Source organism: Erithacus rubecula, assembly GCF_903797595.1.
Source record: "Erithacus rubecula genome assembly, chromosome: 11".
Lineage (NCBI taxonomy): Eukaryota > Metazoa > Chordata > Aves > Passeriformes > Muscicapidae > Erithacus > Erithacus rubecula.
Genome location: NC_136663.1, coordinates 2354601 through 2376862, shown reverse-complemented (window position 1 = coordinate 2376862; position 22262 = coordinate 2354601). Strand labels below are relative to the sequence as shown.

At 41.1% G+C, this 22262-nt stretch overlaps 1 protein-coding gene across 1 annotated transcript in view; it reads left to right on the top strand.

Moving 5' to 3' along the window:
- Positions 1-7102: 7102 nt before the first annotated feature.
- SI (sucrase-isomaltase) overlaps positions 7103-22262 on the top strand; it is a 42713-nt gene continuing 27553 nt past the window's right edge. Inside the window, exons 1-14 of the mRNA XM_079315309.1 lie at positions 7103-7179; positions 8606-8726; positions 9908-9981; positions 13898-14018; positions 14480-14589; positions 15533-15684; positions 16931-17102; positions 18414-18513; positions 19132-19244; positions 20184-20309; positions 20675-20806; positions 20982-21101; positions 21737-21850; positions 22096-22180. Of these exons, the coding sequence (XP_079171435.1) occupies positions 8606-8726; positions 9908-9981; positions 13898-14018; positions 14480-14589; positions 15533-15684; positions 16931-17102; positions 18414-18513; positions 19132-19244; positions 20184-20309; positions 20675-20806; positions 20982-21101; positions 21737-21850; positions 22096-22180 (1540 nt within the window). The 5' untranslated portion in view covers positions 7103-7179. The remainder of the gene's footprint in view (positions 7180-8605; positions 8727-9907; positions 9982-13897; positions 14019-14479; positions 14590-15532; positions 15685-16930; positions 17103-18413; positions 18514-19131; positions 19245-20183; positions 20310-20674; positions 20807-20981; positions 21102-21736; positions 21851-22095; positions 22181-22262) is intronic.

Sequence of the window (22262 nt, the reverse complement as noted above, 5' to 3'; positions counted from 1 at the left end):
GTGCTCTCAGCCCTAATTGCCCATAATTATACAACAAATGAGAAAATGGGCCAGTGTAATAAGATGCTGGAGTGAGACTCAGGAATTTCTGTGCTCTGCACATTTGTCACCATCAGATATTGTATTTCTGCTAAAAGGAAAGGGAAATAATTGCCTAAATGTAGGCTAAGGACTGGAGTGGAGAAAGCTGTAAAACAAGATAACTGGGAAAATTTAAAAGAGGCAAACAGCACTTCTGTGGCAGGGAAAGCTTCAGGTCTAGCAGAGTGGAGCTATTTAGATGGCAAATATCTAATGGATTAAAGTCTCCTTTTCAAAGGCAGCTGCTTTATCTCCCAGCACACACCTTCCACAGGCTGTGAAAGCCTCCAAAATGCAGATTCAGGGTTATCATGGTGCTCCCAGTCTCACCCAATTTGCCAAGGTATTGTTCCATCCATTTAATAAAGATTTGAGGCTCTCCTGCCACCAGTCCTGGGCACCTCGGGCTCCTGCAGAGTCTGGGAGCAGAGGCTGATGGTGATGGACCCTGGATGTGCCACACCTTGGGGACACTGCATTCAACAGTTTTACTTTTCCCTTTTTAGTTCCTTTCTTATTGTTTTCAGTGCTGCTCTCTCCATGATGGAAGAACCATCAATAAATGGAGGTGCTTCAATAATTTGTTGAAGTGACATTTCTGTGATTTCAGTTCCAAATCTCTGCATGGATTTCCACCCTCATGGTTTGAGCTTCAGCAGGGCATCTCCATGATCAAGGATTCCTAAAGGCAGCTGAAATAAATGTATATAACTGGTTTTATATAAATAAATGTGTACAGATATTAAGGAGGTATCACTCCTATGGAGAATCTTCCAGTTAGGAACAGTTCCAGTTAGGAACTTGCCTCAAGACTTTGTTCAGTCTGGCACTGTTTGCTGCTTTCATTCCCACTCCCACTTGTATTACAAGTAAAAAACATCATTAAAATCCCCCAAACAAATACATTTTACAGCTGTTGTGGTTGGAGAGAAAAGCTTGGAACCACTGTGGTCAGAATCTGGGAGGATTTGTGCAAAACAGAGGCATCTAATGACACAGTTTAACACTTTTTCATGAAGGATTGGAATCCTTCATCCCAGTGATACAAAAATTACCCCTGGGTGCAAGTTCAGAGGTTTTCCCACATTTTGGATGGTTTTGGGATGAGCTGCTGGGTTCTGCCCCAGGAGTGTCCTTACCCAGAGCAGCCTCCTGGGCAGTGCTCCCTGAATTACCACACACAAACAGGTGTAAGCAAACTCCTTTCTTGGCACTGATGCTCTTTGCATCTCTCAGTTGTTATTACAAATATCTGAATATTAAACATGCACCCAAAGCTCCTAAGCTTTTAATCCTTTTGTTTCCCTACAATAACCACCTATTTTTATTTTTATTTTTTTGCTGGTAAGAAATGCAAAGCTGAATAATATCTAGCAGTATCATGTCTAAATAAGCAAAAAAGCTGGCAAGGAATCAAGAGATGATAACAGTGGCTTTGTTTTGTTTCCTGCTCAGGAGCAGCAAGGAGCACAGGAATTGGCTGTTGGACCATCTGCAGCAAGGACAGGCAAAGTCATGGGAGAAGCAGAAAAGCTCTGACAAAAAAAAAAAAAAAAACCCAAAAAAAAACCTGCAAAGGGTCAAAACCCTGATTTCATTAAGCAGCTCCTTTCAGAATTATCTTTTCCTCTCTCCAAAAGCTGGGGCATAGTCTGTCATTTCAGCTTTTGTTCAGTAAAAACATGAAAAATCCCAGTGGAATAGGGTAGGAATGGTGGATAATGAAGTTAGGACTTCATAAGGTGCATTTTGAGTGTTATTTATTAACTGGAGGTTTTTATGCCTTTTAGGTACTTGTCAGTATTGCAGATCTGTAATTTCACCTTAAAATACTTCTTTAAAATTATCATTATTATTTTAATTATTAACCTAGATATTAACCTTCATTAAAAAAACCCAACTACTAAAATTTCTGTTTTTCCTGGTTGCAAAAATACTCATTTTACAAGCCAAGAAAGTAACAGTCCCAAATTTATAATTTTTTTAAAATTAGCTAGCAGTACTAAATCCATCCAAGGCTATTTTGGACGTGGCTGATGTATGACTCAAGGATCTTTGGAGCTGGCAGACTCCTGGGTGTCCTGGTGGTCTGTGCATATGTGTCTCCAAACTGGCATGAAGAGGTGCTTGTGTCAATATTTATTTTATGTTAAGGAGTCTTTGACCAGCCTAAATACAGAGGGGTGATTTGGGCTCTTAAATCAATTTGTCCATATTTGGATTATTGCAAAGTATCTGCTTTACTTAAGCACAGCACATTTGAATTTATCCTTTTCTAGAAGGCACAAAATTAATGATGTGCCTTGGGAAATTTAAGAGTTTCCCCTGTTTTTAAGGAATCAAAGGACATTTTTTTAAGGGATTTAAAAGCTGATACATCCTTTCTTAACCAGTTCTTCAACTTTTCACCAGTTAGATTTCATAGGAAGTAATACCCAATTTTTTATTCAAAACTTCATTCAATTTTAACTTGCATATTAACCTTGATGTGTCCCCATGAAGAAAACATCTCTGATGTTTCTAGATCTGCCAGCAGGAGTAAAAATTCTTTCTGTTGGCACGTTCCAGGTAGGAAAGGATATGGAAAAAAAAAATCACATAAAGTTGAAGAAGCTGAGAAAAGGAAGATTTGAGAGTAAAACCTGACAGTTGTTCCCATCAACCAGCACCCATAGCAGGCTTGGTCTGAAAAATCAACAAATTGTGAGTTCAGATATTTGAGGAGGAAGTTTAATGGATTAAACTTCTTGTTTGGGTTTTTTTTTCAGCTTTTGTGTGATTGATGTTTTCATCCAACTGCAAATGAAGAATTCCTTTCTCTCCATTTTGTCCAAAGCAGAGCTGGGGGGATGCAGCTGAGAGTCACTTTCAACTTAGTGCATCATTTGGAGGCTGCAATTAGCTGGAGGAAAATATTAATTGTCCTTTTCCCCTTAATTTACAGGCAGTGAACTCAATTCTGGAGTGAAGATTGTCAGCTACAAATGTCAGGTTCAAATCTCTTGCTCGTAGGATATTTCCATTTCGGAATATCCCTGATGTTCTCTTATTGCAGCTTAAAAAAAATCAAAAAGCAGTTGATAGATTTCAATCAAGTCATAATGTCAGGCACATTTTGATATTTCCACATATTTATGCATGAATAGCCAAAGGAAAAATATTCTCTTTTTTCGTGCAGTCTTGTAATTTCTTTGTCAGTTGAGAAGGTAGATAATAAATACTGACAATACATAAGACTTGGCTCTACTAAGAGCTCCCCTTTGCTGTCTTGAGCAGCAGCAGTTATTAATTTTCAGACATAATCAAGTGATTTATATTCATGATTATGGTTCAAACCATCCTGACACTTGTTCCTTGTGCATCTGACGCCTTCTCGCTTCGTGCTCCTTGTGTTCAGCAGCGATTAAAATAAGAATGAGAGGGTTTGGGGTTTTTCAGGAGTATTGTTATAACATTTCTCTGATTTCAGGTCTTACCCACTGAGTCATCACCTGAGCAGTGTGTTCTGCACAGACTCTCTGTAATTATTTTTGTGTTGTAGAGACTCCCAGCAAGTCATTTCCTCATTTGCACTGAGAATTGCAAAATGTATTCCTCTTTCCACAGATCCATTGGAATTCTCATCTTTGTCATCATTATCATGATCTCTGATCTCTAATTATCACTGGTCTCTAATTTGACCTAATAAAAATTCATAAATAACACTGGCATTCAATTTGGATGTTCATTGCCTCTGCCATACTTTGTTGGATCCAAAGAAGTATTGGAATGAGGATAAAGATCCATTGTTAGAATGTAGAGAAACATATTTATCTAGAAAAATAGTTTCTATAAATGTCTATTTGCATTTCTTAGAGAACTGCATATACTTCAAAAATGAACTTCAAATATGTTCTGCTTTTCCACTGCAACGAAATGACTCAGTTGATATTATTTCTCCGTCTGTTTGGTAAACAAAATCAAAATATTTTGGTTGTCAATTACTATAAAATGAAAACTGCTTTTGTCTGAGACGGAGCTCACAGCATCTGATCTTGAATTGTGATGTGCTTTGGGAAAATGACACAACATGGGATGAATCCAAATTCGTTCTCTCCAGAGTCTCTTTGGGGGAAAATCTGTTTTCAATGCATTGGTGAGGCTTTCACAGCTCCTTGCCTGGCTCGGTTGAGTGTCTGGAGGAGACTGAAAGCAGCTCAGCCTCTTTCCTTGGATGTGGCCACGGGTACCTTGGAGAGCTCCCAGTTTGCAGTGCTGGGATTGCAGGGCGGTCCAGCCACGCAAAGGAGGAATTTTGTGGGGATTGCAGGAGTGTGTTCCCACTGGATCTGCACCAGACATCCTTCCATAACGACAATTCTGTTCCTGGCTGGACTGGTAATGTGCCAAAATATTTTAACAGAAATTAAGGGCTGTAATTCTAACTTATATTAAAAGTGTGACACCCAAACAGTGAAAAAACAAATGTTATCAAACTGTAGACAAAGCATAATCCATTTCTATTTCCTAGCATGGTCTTGTAGCTGAAACCCCAATTTTTACCCAGCTGACTGAAGGAATGCCAGGGTGCTCACCCTGCCCAGCTAACGAGCTTTGCAAGTTGTGTGTGATTTAATTAAAGATGAACCTGTTCAAAGCAAAGAGAGAAATGTCTCTTTTCAATTGCTGCATTTTTAACAGTACCTCATTTCCTAGATTGCTTTCCTGTGCCATTCTCTCCAGCCTAGCCTGTACCCCTGGGGTTCTAACAATTCTTTTTCCCAGCTTTTAGTCAGAAAGGAATCAGCTCTGAATTCCTGGAAACCAAAGCAGGAGCCAGCAGAGACCACGCTGCTCCAGCTCTTCCCTTAATGGAATTCTTGTTGTTTTTATGGCCTCTCAGTGTCCCTGATGAGGAGCCTTACCCTTTCCTCCTCCTTGGAGTTTGATCTCACCCCTTGCCCTGGGAGCTCTGATCTTTGTGGGGCAATGAAAGCACACTCAGCTGGGAATGCTGCTGGGAAAGCCTCCCTGGAGAGCTTTGTGCTGCTGCTTTTGTGCTCTGGAGCAGAGGAAAGCGTTCCCTGGGTGATGGATAACAGAGCTCTGTGGCACTGCCAGCTCAGGGAAGCACTTAAGCAAATGGTTTTATTGATGGCTGGGAGATTGTTAAATGGAACCCATGGAATACACTGTGCTGGGCCCAGGGCTTTCCTGGAACAGTCAAATGAAAGAAATAAACTTTGGAAAACAAAAAAGCCTTCAGGCTTCCCCAGCCATTGCCATCCGCAGAATCCACACTAAACCATTCTGGTGTTTAATAGACACTTATAAAGAAGCATTTTTTTAGAATTTTTAGCAAATTTTCCAGAGTTTTTTTTGGACATGGGCGTTGTTCCCATGGAAATGAGGGGTGAGGTTTGTTTGGAAACTTTGCCTCTTGTTCACCTGAGTCCAGGGGAGATGGAGGGATGGATGGATGGATGGATGGATGGATGGATGGATGGATGGATGGATGGATGGATGGATGGATGGATGGATGGACAGGCAGGGATGGATAAAGGAAAAGGAAGGAAGGAAGGAAGGAAGGAAGGAAGGAAGGAAGGAAGGAAGGAAGGAAGGAAGGAAGGAAGGAAGGGAAGGAAGGAAGGAAGGAAGGAAGGAATGGCAGGAAGGAAGGAAGCGAAGGAGAAGGAAGGAAGGATAGGACGGAAGGACGGAAGGAAGGAAGGAAGGAAGGAAGGAAGGAAGGAAGGAAGGAAGGAAGGAAGGAAGGAAGGAAGGAGGAAGGAAGGAAGGAAGGGAAGGAAGGGAAAGGAAGGAAGAAGGAGGAAGGAAGGAAGGAAGGAAGGAAGGGCAAGGAAGGAAGGAAGGCAAGGAAGGAAGGAAGGAAGGAAGGAAGGGAAGGAAGGAAGGAAGGAAGGAAAGGAAGGCAAGGAACGGAAGGAAGGAAGGACAAGGAAGAAGGAAGGAAGGAAGGACGGAAGGAAGGAAGGATAGGAAGGCAGGAAGGACAGGAAGGAAGGAAGGAAGGGAAGAAGGAAGGACAGGAAGGCAAGGAAGGAAGGAAGAAGAAGGAAGGAAGGACGGAAGGAGAAGGAAGAAGGAAGGAAGGAAGGAAGGAAGGAAGGAGACAGGACAGGAGGAAGGAAGGAGGAAGGAAGGAAGGAAGTGCCCAAGTGTTCTGTGTGTGCATTGATTTTCTTTCCTTAAAGTGCTGACTGAGGAAAGGGGCCCATCCCCTCTGTGATTCATCTGACAAATTATTCCAGATTTCTCATTCCTGGGGCTCCACAGGCAGAGCTGAGGGATGGAGGAATTGCAGTAAATTCATGAGCATTACAAAAAAATACAAGTGGCACTTCTCAGCCATTTCTTTATTATTGAAAAACACTTATAAATGCTTTAATAATATGAACTGAAAGCTGTCCTTTGGAAATACAGATTTACAGATTTTGTGAGAAAAAGACAAAAACCAGCTGGGTGTGAAGGATTCATATAAACGTTATGTTTGAAGCCTCTTTGCTATAAAATTTTAACATTTCTGTGTTAATCATTCATCTTTTTTATCTGCTTTTGACATTTATTAGTAATATCCCCTGAAATCTGTTTATATTGATTTAAGATTAATATTTTATAGTTAATTCCAATAAAAATGTTAATGGTCATCAATTTGATTCTCCTCTGCGATGTGTTCAACAGCTCTTTCTCTCATTTGGGAGTGTTTAATGACTTCTTGTGATGATTAATAATACAGAAATAATACACGAGGAATGTGAGTGTTCCACGAAGGTTAAAGTAACAGAGATATGGAAAAAGCAGAGATTAAAAAAACCCCAGTCATGCAACTGATTGGCATTTCATAGCTGCTTTTCTCTCATTTGCAGAACCTGATGCTTTATATTGAAGCAAAATATTATCAATGAACCAGCAATCCCTGGACTGCAATAATCCCAGTGTTTAGTCCAAAGAGTGTCTGTAATCTGCCTGCACTTCTGCCATTGGCCCAGGGCTTTGCAAACACAGCTGAGAACTGATAACAGCAGCTCATAAAGCCCCAGGTTTGATGTTGAACTTCAGGTCAGGAGCAGCAGATGAAGGAGCCACAGAAATTTTAAGGTAAGGTTTTCATTTTATTGCTTTTGAGGTTCTGGAGAGCTTTGCCTCGCTGGTGGATGCTCATCACGCAGCAGAATTTAGATTTATAAATTATAAGGATTTGTTTCCAATGTTTTAGGGTTTGGAGGAAAACCAGGAGAAGAAAGAACAGAAATTCAGTGAGATATGAGGCTTTAATGACAAGAACTTGAATAAAATCCTACTTTTTGGGAAAATGAATATTAGCTTTTCAAAGTTTTAGGATAATAGAATTTGGGGCAACATAGCAAAAGGAGATTTTAGATTATGATGGGTTAAAAATGGCAGCAGGAGCATACAACAACTTAAACTGTTATTTCCCACACAGAATAGTTTGTTCTAAAATAATTTTCACTCCTGTGGATCATCACTAAAACAAAACATGCAGAAGTGTTCTGATGTGCACACGTGCTCCCACCCTTCCTTAACTAAACAGAACCAATTTCTGTGTTTAATTCTCTTTTATGAGGTGAAATGCCCTTCACCACAAGTTAAATGCAGTGGTGGCTGCCAGTGTGTATTGATCTGGCTGCTGAGATTAGTTTTAATTAGTTTAAAATAGTTTTAATCAGTTTGATTGCTGGTGCACAGTTCAGTGCTGTTCTCTGAGCCAGCACAGTGTGCCTTTTTCACAAAAAAAAAAATCAAAAGGAATTTGGGAAAACCTCGTGTTTTTCACAGGTTTTGAAGGCACTGACTCCATGGAGTTATTTCCCATATTTCAGCTGTGATTCCAGCAGCAGCCACTGTGCCAGGAGCTTGTACACAACCTGTTCTTTCTTTGTACAAATAGATAATTTATCTCTGCTTTGCCTTCCCCCACGTGTCCTGGACACCCTCAGCTTTTCTTAGTTATATATTTGACAAATCAATTTCCTCCTTTTTAAATGAATAGACTTGTGTTTGCTCTAAAGGAGAAAAGCCAGTTTAGAAAAGAAAAAAAAAAAAAAAAAAAAAAAAAAGGGGAGAAAATTTTATTGGTTTTCTGTATCAGGAATTTTAATAATCTGTGGGAAACCCCATGGTTAATCACAGGAGTAAATTTTTCTGTGTTTAGTGATTTTCAAGGAGAAAACTACATTTCTCATTAATAGTAGCATATCTACACTACTATTATACTACTGTAGTACTAGTACTATACTATATATACTACTATTATACTATATTATATATACTACTGTTATAATAGTACAATAATTTCATAATCTGCACTGGGTGAATTATCCTGAACTGGAGATTTATTGCTTGTAGTCTTTAAGGAGCATTTTATTTAAGCCTCAGGATTAGGTGATACATCTTAAAACCAGAATAATTCATAAAGATTGCTAATTTAATAAACCGAAAATGTAATTTATAGCTGGTTTTTTTGTGTTTTACTCTGCCTGATGGAGTTTCTCTGGGTTTCCAGATGGGCAGGAAGTTCAGTGGGCTGGAGCTCAGCCTGATTGCCCTGGTCACTCTGCTGACAGTGGTGGCTTGTGTCCTCATTGGGCTGCTGGCCACGGGAGAGCCCGGAGTGAAATCTCCAGGTGAGTGTTTCCCACTCTGCTCAGCTCTGGCTCTGCTCTTATCTGAATGCTCTTATCATTATCCAAAGGTGAATCGTGGCCAGCCCTTCCTCTGGAAGTTATGAAGAAATGGCATCAATTGGGGTTTATTGTTGTGGAAAATCTTTTATCTCTCCCTTCTCCCGATTGGACTTTCTTTAGGAACATAGAGCTCAGATAATTTCCATTTTCTGTGTATAAAAAATGATAACATTGAAAAAAATCTCCTTGATCCCTAAGTGGGAGTGGTTAAATTGTGTGGAATGTTATAATCCTAAAATCCCAGAGTGTTTCTTGCAAATGCACTGATAAATCAGGAAACCTTGTGTTCCAAGGATGTGATTCAGAGCACCTGCTTTACTTCTATTTTGTCTAAGTAATTCCTTTACTGAAGGAAGCAAAAAAGCTTAGAGGTAAAAATGGCAGAAAAATAAAAATTCTTGCTTATACAAGGCAAATACCTCATTATTTTAGTAGAACTGCCCATCCAGACTCATATCTGCAATTTTTTTCCTATTTCAGTTAAGAGAAGGAGTTTTCTTGAGCAAAAAGCACAAGAGCAGATGATGTAAAGAGGCAAATCTGGGGGTGTGTGACCATCCCAGCCCAGGGCACATCCCTGCACTGCACAGTCCTTGTTCCAGACATAAAAAATGTTCCCAAAAATAGAAATTAACCTGCACTGTTCCTTTAATCAGCTAAAGCTGCCCACCTTAAATTCTGTCCCACAAACCTGAAATTGAAAAGGTCATTTTAATAATTTTAAGATGCTTTTCCCTGATACTCCAGTTCCAGCTCCTGTGGAAAGCTCTGGCTCAGGGGGAGGAACACCATGACAGCCCAGTTTAGGAAAAGAAAAGTTCTTCCAATTTTAATTTTTCACTTATTTTCAATGAAGCATTGAACTACAGGAATCACTGAAAAATGAACTAATGAAATAAAATTATGGAAATTTCACTGCAAATTTTTGAACATCTAGGTAATTCTGGTATCTGAAATAATTGTCATTTTCCATAGGTAAAAATAAATTTCAGAAGCAATGATTGCTGGTGATTTGAATCCCTGTAATTGTTAGGGAAGCAGGTGCTGAGTTCAGAGGGAATCAAGTTATTCCTGCAGTTTAGAGATCCTGGTGCTCACCCATTCCTTTATTTCCCTGACAGACTTTTACCCACAATGTCAGAGGATACCAACAGCAGAGAGAATTGACTGCATCCCAGATAAATTAGCAACAAAGGTAACATTCTGGAAAATGTTAGAAAATAGATTTCAACCTCCTGCTTATTTATAAAAGTGTAATTTGTCTCTACTAGATCAGGTATTTCCTCAACTGTTTAAATCTGTGATTGCCCCAAAGTCTGCAGGGAGTTCAACTCCTGCACAACCATTTCAGAGTTGGCAAATCAATCAGTTAAAAGAGTCACTCTTGGTTTTTAACAACTTTTTTTTTCTGGTTTCATTTGGTGTGAAGGACAAAAACGGGTGTTTATAATAATTCAGAAATGATGGGCTTCACTGAGATGTGCAATTTTACAATGTACAAGATGTGGTCAGAGTTTCCTTTCAAACCCAGTTTGGATCTCACCCCTGGCTGAGGTGTCTGAGATAGCAAAGTATGGAAAAAACCTTTTGGTTTAAGAATCTCTGAGTTAAAATTCCCAGTGAAAAGCATCATGTCAGGCTTGGAGCAGCCTGGGCTGGTGGAAGGTTCCCTGCCCATGGAAGGAATGGAATGAGAGGAGCTTTGAGATCCCTTCCAACCCAGACCCCTCCATGATTTTATGTTGTTCTTTATTTTTCAGTGCTTTCACATTGAGAACCTTCCTTTAATAGTCACTCTTAAAAGACTATTTCTATTATATTTTTTTTATCTTTATGATGGATTTTATTGTTTTCTGGTGGAAGCTGGTGGATGTTTGGTATTTTCTTTGATCTAGGGAGGGGCAGCTTAGGAGGAAAACAAAAAAGCCAGTGTGATGTGGGTTACTTCTGTCTTTTACAGAGGTATAAAGATTGTGAAGCAGCTGTCTGAACCTCGGAGGAAATTCCCACCTAATTCCAGAGCTGGCTGTTGTTAAAGCCTCTCAGGCCATGGGATTTGTTATGATTTGTAGTTCAATAAAGTCCTGCAGGGGATGGGTTAGGAAAGGTTCAGCTCACAGCCTGTTCCTCCACTCCTCAGGTTCCTTCCCTGCCCCAGGAACAGGCAGAGCACTGCAGGAGAAGCCATGCAGACCATTTCCATCTGTAATTGCTTCCTTTGAACCATCACCCCACCTGAAGGGAGGGGAGCAGTGCTGCTCTGGAATTAAAAACAATCAAACCATAGCTCCCAGCAGAAAAGCAAATGCAGCTTGCAACACTGAGAGTTCCTGATCTGGAATTAGAGGTTAAAGAAATGGTTCTGGAATATTAGTGTAGACCAGGCAGCAGATTTGACAGGGTCAGAGATAAATATCACCTTTAATCCATGAGGAAAGCCAGAATCCCACCCCAGTGATTCCATCACTCCTGTGCACATTTCTCCCTGAAGTGATTTTGGTTGTGTCAGGCTAATGCAGCAACCTGTAAAATAGCAGGTACCTGCATCACTCTTCTGCAGTGGTTTGTGTTAAAGGTTTTCAGAACAAACAGCAGCTGGGAAACATGATTTGGCTAAGCTGGTCTAGAAGGTTTAGTATCTGCCTTGATTAATCACTGAAGATGTTCAGGGTGGAGCCAGAAAATGAGTAGAATTGCAGAAAATAGAAGTAAATGGAAGAAAGCAAATGAAAGAAAAAGGAGGATATAACTGAAAAAAAAAAGAGGAAGGCATGAAGAAATGAAAAGAGAAAAGGTGAAGGAAGAAAGGAAGAAAAAGGAGAGGAAGGAAGGAAGGAAGAAATATATGAAAGAGAAAGGAAGAAAATAGATATATTGGTATCTAATCATGTGGTTGGTGAGGACAGAGATAATGAAAAAAAGATATTTAGGAATTATTCACTGCTGTAGAAAATTGCAAGGAGGTCTGATCAGACAAGCAGAACACCCCAGTAAAACCAGAATTTCACTGAGCAGAGCCCAAGCTGGGACCTCTGGAAGCTCAGGGAGGGGGAATTGTTGGCTTGGGTTTGGTTTCTGTGCTTTTCTTCCCAAATTGGTGGAGGCCTGTGTGGATGCACAGGGCAGCAGATTTCAGTTCAGCACCTGGCCATGCTCCTCTTGGAGCCCCTGGTGCTCAGCTCATGCTGTGCCCAGTGTAAAGCTCATATCCAGCCTCATTCCTAATTAAGCTTTGGGTGCTGGTATCTGTTGTGCTGCTTTTACAGCTGGCATCACATCTTTCTTTATAGCAGATGATTGCTTTTACAACAGGCTCCCCAGTGTCTCTGGTGAACTCTGAACTTCCCCTGTGCCAGGAGCAACCAACCCTCAACTCCTGTGTTTACTTCCTTGTGCAGAAAGCTCAATATGCCACAAAACCACAAATCTGCCAGGATAAGATCCAGCTGGAAAAAATATCACTGGACTGTGAAGGGACTGCTGAAAATAGTAGAGAAGTATTCAGGAGAAATAGCTGGGGAAAAGAAAAAGGAAGCTGGGAATGTGGGTGCCAGAGCTGCCAGGTTTTGGGAAAATCAGTTCAGTTTATTCTGTTTCTATGGGATGGTCACTGATCTGGGAAGGGATAAGAAGATGGAAGTAGCAGATCTGTTCTTATATTTAGGATGTTCCCCTATATGTGAAGGAAATGAAGTAAAGGACTCAAGCTGTGATCTCTGCAGCCTTGGAGGGCTTGGTGCTCCCTCTCCTTTACTCCCCAGTAGTTCCTAAATGGGAAATGGGGAGTTCTGCTGGGATCTGGAGAGGTGGGAAGTGAGCCTGAGCTTTTCACAGCCTTACAAAGCTTTTTGTGTCAAAGGGGGGAAATGAATCCCTACATCTCTCCTCCAACCCTTTTTTTGGCTTGGAACCTGATGGAAATGACAGCAAGTGTTTTCTGATGGGATGGATCCACGACAGAGAGAAAAACCTTTCTGTGTGTGTTGAATCTGGGGTTGATTTTGGGTGGTTTTGAGTGATTTCTGTAAAACCACTATCAAATGATTCCCCAGTGGCTTTGTGAGCTCTCTTCAGCACCTGCCTGATTGCTGGGCTGCAGCTGCTTTATCTTTCATCAGTCCAGAGCCTCTGAAAAGAATTTGACCTGCACTGACCAGTTTGGGCTCCCTGACCCCAAAACAAGAACAGCAGCAATGAAGGTCTTGGGTCATGTCCACCTATTTCAGCAGCAGAATATTTTAAATATATATTACCAACACCAAAAGCATTTGAGCACAATGAGATGAAGGCAGAAAGAGCTTCTGGTGGTGGACAGGTGGAAAGTGAGGTTTTGAAGGTGTCCCTTTTGGAATTGGATGCCTGAGATCACTGATGGACTCTTTGCCCTCAGTGAGAGTTGTTTTGCCACTGTCCTTTGCCCTAAGTAATGAATGGGGGTTTAGGAAGAGAAAATGGGTGGAAGCTTAGTGATTAATTGCTCCAATCTTATCTCCCAACATAAAACTCACACACACAGCATGTGTACAAGTTAGTTTCTAACAGCAAAGCAAAGGGATTTCAGCTTTTTAGTGAATGTGTGTGTAAAGGTTGATGCCACTACATTGCAGCAGTGGCTTGAAACAATAGTTGTTTTGGTTTTTTAAAAAATTGCCTCAATTTGACGTCCTGCAGAAGCAATATGGATATTTCTGGTACTGGAAAATTGCATTAAAATCATTATACACAATGTTCAATTATGTATATATGGATGTTTATTAGATGTCAATCCCACAATAATTTCACACCTTCCCCAGTGTGTGGCTTTTGGTCAGACTCTGCTGTATCTGTCACAGCTCAAAAGTTTCAATAATCCTTTTAAAATGTCTATTTTACCTGTGGATCTTGGGGTCTTAAGAAAGAATGCACATCCCGTATCAATTCATTCTAAATCCAGAAAAAATCCTCTTTAGTGCTTCCTGTGCCACTCAGAGTTTTCCAAGTGAGGACTTGACCTGAGAGGCAAAAATTCCCAAGGTTTTTGGTGTTTGGGGTGAAATGTGCACTCTCACTGGTGCAGGGTGGATTGATTTGTGTCAGCCCAGCTGATCTGTGTCCCTCCTGTCCTTGTCCAGAGCATCTGCTCCCTCCGTGGCTGCTGCTGGAGCCCTCAGAATGACACCAGCGTGCCCTGGTGCTACTTCTCTGCCAAGCATGGCTACAGAGTGAAGGGTTCCAAGAGACCCACCCAGGCAGGTGAGCTCTCAATGGGGGGGACATCATATTCTCTGATGTAAAAATGGGCACCTTAACACCAAGTATGTACTGTGCTCATTATGGTCCAAATTGCTGGGAAATCTTGCTGGTGTGTATAACTTTGTGAAGAGGCAGGCAGGCTCTTTTCAGTGGTGTCCACTTCATCAGGATTTTGGGGGGCAGGTTGTTTAGGATTTTTGGGGAGAATTTTTGGGAGGATGGGAATGGGAAAAGTGGGATTGGAAAACTGGGAATTTTGTTGTATTTAGGCAGGGGGTTTGGGGAATTAGGGGATTTTTGAGGGGGAGAGGAATAAGGGACAGGGACTTTTATCCATCTCCCTTTTTCATCTCTCTGTCCATGTCACTAATTCCTGACCCTGTCCCTCACCCCTGGACCCCCCATTCCCACCTCCTGGTGTCCCATTCATGCCACACAACACCTCCTGCTTGTCTCCAAAGGGTTTGAGGCCACCTTGAAGAGGCTGCCATCCCCTTCCCTCTTTGGGAACGACCTGCAGACCGTGCTGCTCACGGCAGAGTACCAGACACGGAACCGCTTCCGATTCAAGGTCAGAGTTTGTGTCCCCTGCCCCAGCTCTGGTTTCTCTGGGAGGTGTGGGAAATGATCTCTAGAGAGTTCTCAGGGCCTGACAAAAGCTCACACATCTGTATGCAGTGGAGGTAAGAAATGCTGGCTTAGGAATGCCATGGGATAGGACAGATGTTGTTGAGAGAGAAATGGAGCTGGGAGAAAAGTTTCAAAGGATGGACTTGCAAATCAGACTGGATACCTTAGAGAAATAGAATTATGAAAGATGCATTGTCATGGAACCCACCAGGGGTGATTTTAGATGATTGGCTTTAAGGCATTTACAGCATGATGTGACAAAAGCTGATAGGCCAAGAAATACTTATATTATAATTAGGAAATAATTGGCTTCTGATTGTGATGGTGATTGTGATGTTATAATTCACATCTGTATTGTCTCACCCTTCATATCAGGCTGAAAATGGAATAAATGGTTTTTTTTTAAATGCCTCTCATTGCCCCATCTCTGGGTCAGAAAAAGGCAAAACCTGAGAGGCTGTGCAGGATTGGTGCCTCTGGAGCAATCTCCTGATTCCCACTAAAGTTCTTTCATTGTCCTGCCTGCTGTTGCAATGCCTCAGGTTAACAGGCACGGTGGGAATTCTGCAGGAAAAATGAGTGAGACCTTTGAAAAGCTCAGCTTTTCTTCTATCTACCATTTGTCCTCATCACAGGAAGATTTGAGGGATAAGTATATTTACTTATTTTTTTGTTTATGGCCCAGTCAGATCTCTCAATCATTTTGACAGACAGCATTAGCTTTTCCAACGGTTTGTGTTTTCTGTGGAGAGCTCAGGAGCCTGTGCCATGGATGTGGGGAAGTGAATAACCCTAAAAGCAGCAGAGGAGACTGGCACAGAGCTGAGCCAGCAGCATGGATGATGCTGGGAAATGGGACTGAGCTGCATTGTGTCCCTGTGCAGATCACTGACCCCAAGGCTCGGCGCTTCGAGGTGCCCCACGAGCACGTGCAGCCGTTCCGGGGCTCGCAGGCCCCCGAGCCCAGCTACAGGGTGCAGCTGCAGCAGGACCCCTTCAGCCTCCTGGTGACCAGGAGCAGCAATGGCAGAGTGCTGTAAGTCCTGCTGGGCTCCCCATTGTCCCTAAAGCCTCACCTGGTGCCAGCTGTGAGCTGTGTCCCCTTGGGTGTAGCTCTGCTTTGCTCTTCTGCGCTGGTGGGTGTCCCTTGGGATGATTTTGGAAGCAAAGTCTGGGGTGGGGAGCTGTGCCTGAAAGGTTTCAGGTGTGGCTCTCTGATCACGTTTTCCCACTGCTGAGGAAATCTCAATGCCAGGATTTTTTTATTATCTGAGAGACTCTTTGTCAGTGCTTCAAACCATGTGGGAAAAACTCCTGATTGCACCTTTTATCTTCTTTACTACACTGGTGCTAAACCACCAGAACCAGGCTGCACTTTGGACCTGTGATATCCAAGGACAGCTGGTTGTGTGAGGCTGTGTGTGAAACATTCAATGGACTTGAACATTGAATTCTCTTACCCATTTATGTTCTAAAAATAAATAAAACCAAACCCACCAACCCACAGGTGTGGGTGCCCTCAGAGAGGGGCAGTGCCAGGATGAAGGTGCTCATTAAATCAGCCAGGAATGATTCCCTGTCACAGGGCTGGGCCATTGGATTAGCAAGGCTTGAGTTTCATTAATTAAGGGTTGCTTTTTGCTCTTACAAGTGTTGTTTCCTTGCTTGGAATGCTCTGTAATGATTGATTTGCAATTAGAGAGGGCACAGGAGATGGACCTGGCAGCCAGCAGTGCCTGACTGATTAAACAAGTACAGGGAGGGGGATCAGACACCTGTGGGGTCACATTGAAACCATTCTCTGGAATATTGTCTAAATTTCCTTAGGCCTTTGTTTAATTTCATAAAAGTGTTTGCATTTAGGTCCCTAAAGAAAAAGTGTCAGTGATGTTGGACTCCGAGATCTCAAAGGAAGCTGTTGCTACTATGGGATAAGGGCAGCCCCTCAGAGATAATCCCTGATAAATTTATTTGCACAAGACTATAATTTCCCCCACTCTTAAACAGTCCAACAAAACAGAGACCTCTTTATGAAAGGGCAATGTATTACAGTTCATTACTAAAATCCTGATTATTCTGATCAAGTTCACCATCATTTGTTCTACTTGAGATCCTAAAAGAGAGTTCTGATCCCAACAACAATTGGAAGAAAACCTGAGATATCTGGGTGCAGACCTGACTGTGCCATCCAGCTCCAGCTGAAAGGAGCAGAAACAGTCCTTGTGACAACTCTTGCTAAAAATCTTCCTTTTCTCTCTTTTTTTTTGGCACTTTTTCACCAGGTTTGACACCAGCATAGGGCCCCTGCAGTATGCTGAGCAGTTCCTGCAGCTCTCCATCAGACTGCCCAGCAGCAACATCTACGGCGTGGGGGAGCACGTGCACAAGCAGTACAGGCACGATGTCAACTGGAAAACCTGGCCCATCTTCAGCAGGGACACTGGCCCCTCTGCTGTGAGTTTGGGCTGATTTCCCCTCATTCTTGGCATTTCTGTCACCCCAAACCTCTGGGGCAGTGAGCACGTTGGTGTATCTGCTGAGTTTTGCTTTTCCAGGCATTGCAGGTTGTTGCTGGAAGCTCCATGGTATTGGTGGTGCTCTCTGATTTTTGTGTTGGTGGGCACTGGAAAGCCAGGGGATAAACCTTAATTAGATGAGTCTTCAGCTTCTACTGATAATGAGAATAAACAACATCCTGATAATAACAACGTGCTCTGCTGCATGCAGGGTTCAGTTCACGTGACCCAGGCTACTCCAGCAACATCCTTGGAGGTCAAATTTTGGACAAATTCTCCTTAATTACTGTTTCTTTCCAAGATAAAAATATGTCTGTCAGCTGTTATTTGTTTCTAGAGTTTTCTGGCTGTCCCTTTATGAGACAATTTCTGTGACACTCATCTTCGGATAAGATTATTTTCACCATTACATCACCTTCATAAAGCAACTCCCTCCTTTGAGAGAGAACTTTTGTTCTGCTGCAATAGGAGATATATGAACTGAAACCTGGGGGTGAGCTGGCTACATGTGGTTAATTAATAATTTGGAATTTGTACCCATTGCCTTGAGATTCCTTCTCACCATTTTCTCTGGTTTGAAGATAGTGGAACCATTCAGTTAAAAACTGAGTGTAGACTCGTGAAGATAAAATAACATTGAGCAGCACCAAGTTAGGCTGGTTTCAAATTGCTCAGGTTCTGGTTCTTGCTCATTTGAGCTGAATTTGCTTTTTCAGGACAGAAAGCACAACTGCTGCAACAATTGTTAGCATTTCTGAGGGGTCATGTTGCTAATAATAACAACAGAAATAAAAAAGGAATCAGAAAGGAAATTAAAAGGCAGAAAGGCACTCTCCTATTTCCATAGATTAGACAACAAAATTATTGCCTTGTAGGGTGAATAGAAATATAGATCAGATGTAAAAATCTAATCTATGGTGAAAGGGAATGGAAGCATCTCTCCAGTTCTCCTTGATGAGCACATTTATTCCCCAGAAATAGATCTGTAATAGCTGCCAGCTTTCCTGGAGATCCATCAAATCTGTTACCTATTTATTGGGGAAATTCTTGTTTTAATGGAAAATAAAGGAAAATAACACCAGGAAAAACAGAACATATAAAACAGGGAAGTGGTTTCAAGGACTTACATTTCTGCTGTTTGCTCCATTTTGAGAGGTTTTGAGTTCTACCTGTGATATATTTTGAAATATTCCAGAACTGATCCTGTCATTAGTTATTAATCAGCTTGCTTGTTCCCTTTATTTTTTAGGCAATGGATAACTTATATGGAGCCCAAACTTTTTTCCTGTGTTTGGAAGACAACACTGGAGCCTCCTTTGGTGTGTTCCTGATGAACAGCAATGCCATGGGTAAGAAATCTCTGTGGCTCTGAGCAGTGGATTTCTTTTGAAATGATCTTTTGGATTGCAACAAAAACTGAGCTGATGTGAGTGTCCCTTCTTAAAAACACTCCCAGTACCTGAGGGCAGCCATTACCTTGTGTATAATATTTCAAATACAAGCAGTGAGTAGTTCCCAGTTAACTGGAGGATTTTGAGGGAAATCTGAGGGTCAGGAGCTTATTCAAAGGCTTTACAGATCTGCACTGGAAAAAGAGATTAAATTTGCATGAACAACACTTGGAAGTAAATGTCCTTTAGTCCCTTCAGATAAGTATATTTATATTCATGTTTACTGAGCTCTGCACCTCTTTGGGCTGGGAAGTTGTACTAAAAATTCAGAGATAAAAGGTGGAACCGTTGGATTTCTTCTGAGTCTTTTCTCTGTAGGATGTAATGGAATGGAATTAGGGACACACAACGAGTTGTCTGATTTCCCCTTCTTTGCAAGTTCAATTAATGATTTAGGGTTCTTTAGGCATTTTGTGGTTTTTACTACTGAAAATTCTCTGCTCTTCAATTAGAAAATGGCCAATTATTTTAGAATTTCCATCCTTCAGAACTGTTTTGTGCACTCTTGTCTGGCAGAGTTTGTGGTGCAGCCTGCTCCAGCAGTGACCTACAGAACCATTGGAGGCATCCTGGATTTCTACATCTTCCTGGGGGACACTCCAGAGCAAGTAGTCCAGGAGTACCTGCAGGTACCTTCCCCTACTGGGATTATGCATTCAACAGATTTTTTTTTTTTTTTAAATGCTGGGGATTTATTTTATAATATTCTTTTTCTCTGGTGCTGGAGAGGAAACCATGCACGAGACCCCAAGAGATCCAAAATTCATTAATCTGTGATTTCCACTGTTGTCATTAGGGCTGGAGATGGTCTTTAGAATAATTTATGTTTTCTTACTCCTGTCATGAGGAAAAATTCCTGTTCATATGGCAATATTATGGGATAGAGAATGTGTTTATAGGATGTGTGGATTTTGTGATCATAAGACATCACTGAGTGTCTTTTGACTTCTTGAGATCTGCCTTGGTTCCAGGGACACCTCAAAGAATGGACCTTGTCCAAAAATACCAGAATTTATTAAAATCAATAAGTCATATGGGAAAAAAAAAGATTGTATTTAGGAATGGGCTGCAATTTACTCGGTGCTGTTGGATAGATTTGAGAAATGTGATGATGCCTTATTGGGACAACCTGAAAACAGAGGCTAGACAGAATTAAGGGAATAAAAAGCAGTTCTATTTATTTAATTATTCAGGTACATTCAGGGCAGACAAAGCCCCCAGGGGCTGCACCCAAAATGGACCAGGGGTCAGGGGGTTCCACACTTTTATAAGTTTGGTCCATTTGCACATTGGGGGTTAATCTCCCAATTACAGCTCCAGGTAATGAAGTCATTTACCCCAAGTTTGCTCCCCCAACTCACTTTTGTTCCCATCTCTGGGTCTGAGGCAGTGAGGTGTCCTTGATTCCCCTGGAGAGGAATTGTTGTGTGTGAGCAAAATGGGAGAGCAGCAGCTGAACTGCAGGGTTACAAATGGATGAAAACATAAAAATGTATGGATGCAGGGGAAGGGGCTGAGGTAGCACAGGCTGTCCAACATCACTTGGGGGTTTTTCTTTTCCCTGGCAGCTCGTGGGACTGCCAGCACTGCCCTCCTACTGGAGCCTGGGCTTCCAGCTGAGCCGCTACGGGTACAGCTCCCTGCAGGAGGTGAAGGAGGTGGTGGAGAGGAACAGAGCCATTGGGCTGCCCTATGTGAGTATGGCCTGGGGACACACCCTGCACCCCCTCCTCAGCCCCAGGAACTCTGCTTTTGTGCATTTTGATGTCTGACCCGTTATCAGAATGTTGGGTGGGTTAACGGCGCTTGGATTGATTCAAATTTTTCATCTCTTGAAACTTTTTTTTTTGTCCTATGGGCAGTTATGGAACCATATATTATTCTTAATTGACAGTCAAATTACAATTAACTTTTAAAACTAGGTTTTAGAAGACATGAACCCGATGTCTTCAATAGAAAAAAAAAAATAATATTAAGGTAATATTTGGGAAGGAAACAGACTAATAAAAATCTTTACCTATCACTTCTCATGGAAAAGCTGAACTCCCTTCTCTTTCAGGATGCCCAAGTCATTGATATTGATTGTATGGAGCAAAGGAAAGATTTCACTTATGACCAAGAGAAGTTCAAAGATCTCCCTGATTTTGCAGCTTATTTGCATGAATACGAAAAAAAATATATCATCATATTGGTAAGCATTTCATTACTCCTTCTTTTCCCTTGTGAACACTTTGATTACAGTTATTTATTATTATTCTTTACTTATTCCAGGTAATTATTGCACTTACTATAATAATGGATGGAATATCCTGATTTTGTTTGTTTGTTTATTTGTTTATTTGTTTGTTGTTTTCTAATTTCTTTAGGATGCTGCTATTAGCACCCAAAAAATGCTTGATGGAAGTGACTATGGAACCTACATCAGGGGATCAGAGAAAAACATCTGGGTGAATGAGTCAGATGGAATAACACCACTGCATGGGGAGGTAAGTGAGGATTTCCACATTTAAATTTGATCTGCTGGCACTGTTATGGTTTAATTCAGCTCAGGGGATTTAATTACCAGGGAGAGCAAAGTTTGTAAGGTCTTCTGTAGGTTATGGTAATTCTCAACCTTGCTTACCTTTTTTCCCCCAATTTTTATATCAAAAAGGGTTTTTTTAAATTAATTCTACATCAAAATGAATATTTTAAAAAAATTTTATTTTGTAAAGAAATATAGAACTAGAATAGCAGTTAAAATTACACTTGTTCACATTAACCCTATTTTTTTTTGCATCAACATTAATTTATTTTTTTTTACATTAAAGGGCAGTTTGAAGGCTCAAGGGACATTTCATGAGCCAGCTCCTATTTATTCCAGTAGCAACTGAAGAGTCAGATCCCACATTCTCTCTTTAATTTATAATCTTAACTTCTGTTGAGAATTTTCTCAGCCATGCATTGTTCCTTGTAGGACTCACAAAAAAAAAAAAAAAAACAATTGAAAAATTCAAAGCTAAAAAATTCATACTCTTTGTGTTCTTGAAGCTCCCATCCAACCTGAGCAGGTCTGTGATCCTGTGAACTCTTTTTAATCTTATTCAAAGTTTCATTCATTATTTTCCTTTGAATATTCCAGGTGTGGCCAGGGGAAACTGTGTTCCCAGACTTCACCAGCTCCGAGGGCACAGACTGGTGGGCAGAGGAGTGCAAATTGTTTTATGATATGGTGCCCTATGATGGAATATGGATTGTGAGTAATCCAGGATTTATATTTTAATTTTTATTTTAAAGTTTAATTTTTAATTTTAATTTTTAAAATACAGGTGATAGCAGATGTTTATTAAGTTGAATTTTAAGATATTTTTGCAATCAGAAAGGAGATGCTGAAGAATAGCTACTAATGATTCCTTAAAGGATGATAGAATAAAGTGGAAGACTTTTTTAGAAAAATGTACTTTAGGCAACTTTATTACAACCTGCACCTTTCCTTTCCAGGATATGAATGAAGTGTGCAACTTTGTTCAAGGCTCAAAAAGTGGCTGTGCACAGAATGATTTAAATTACCCTCCTTACACTCCCAGTAAGTCCAGCTACTTTAATCAGAATAAAATTTAATTTCCTTCAAGGACACAACGTGATTTTAGAGCAGTTCTTATGGGTGG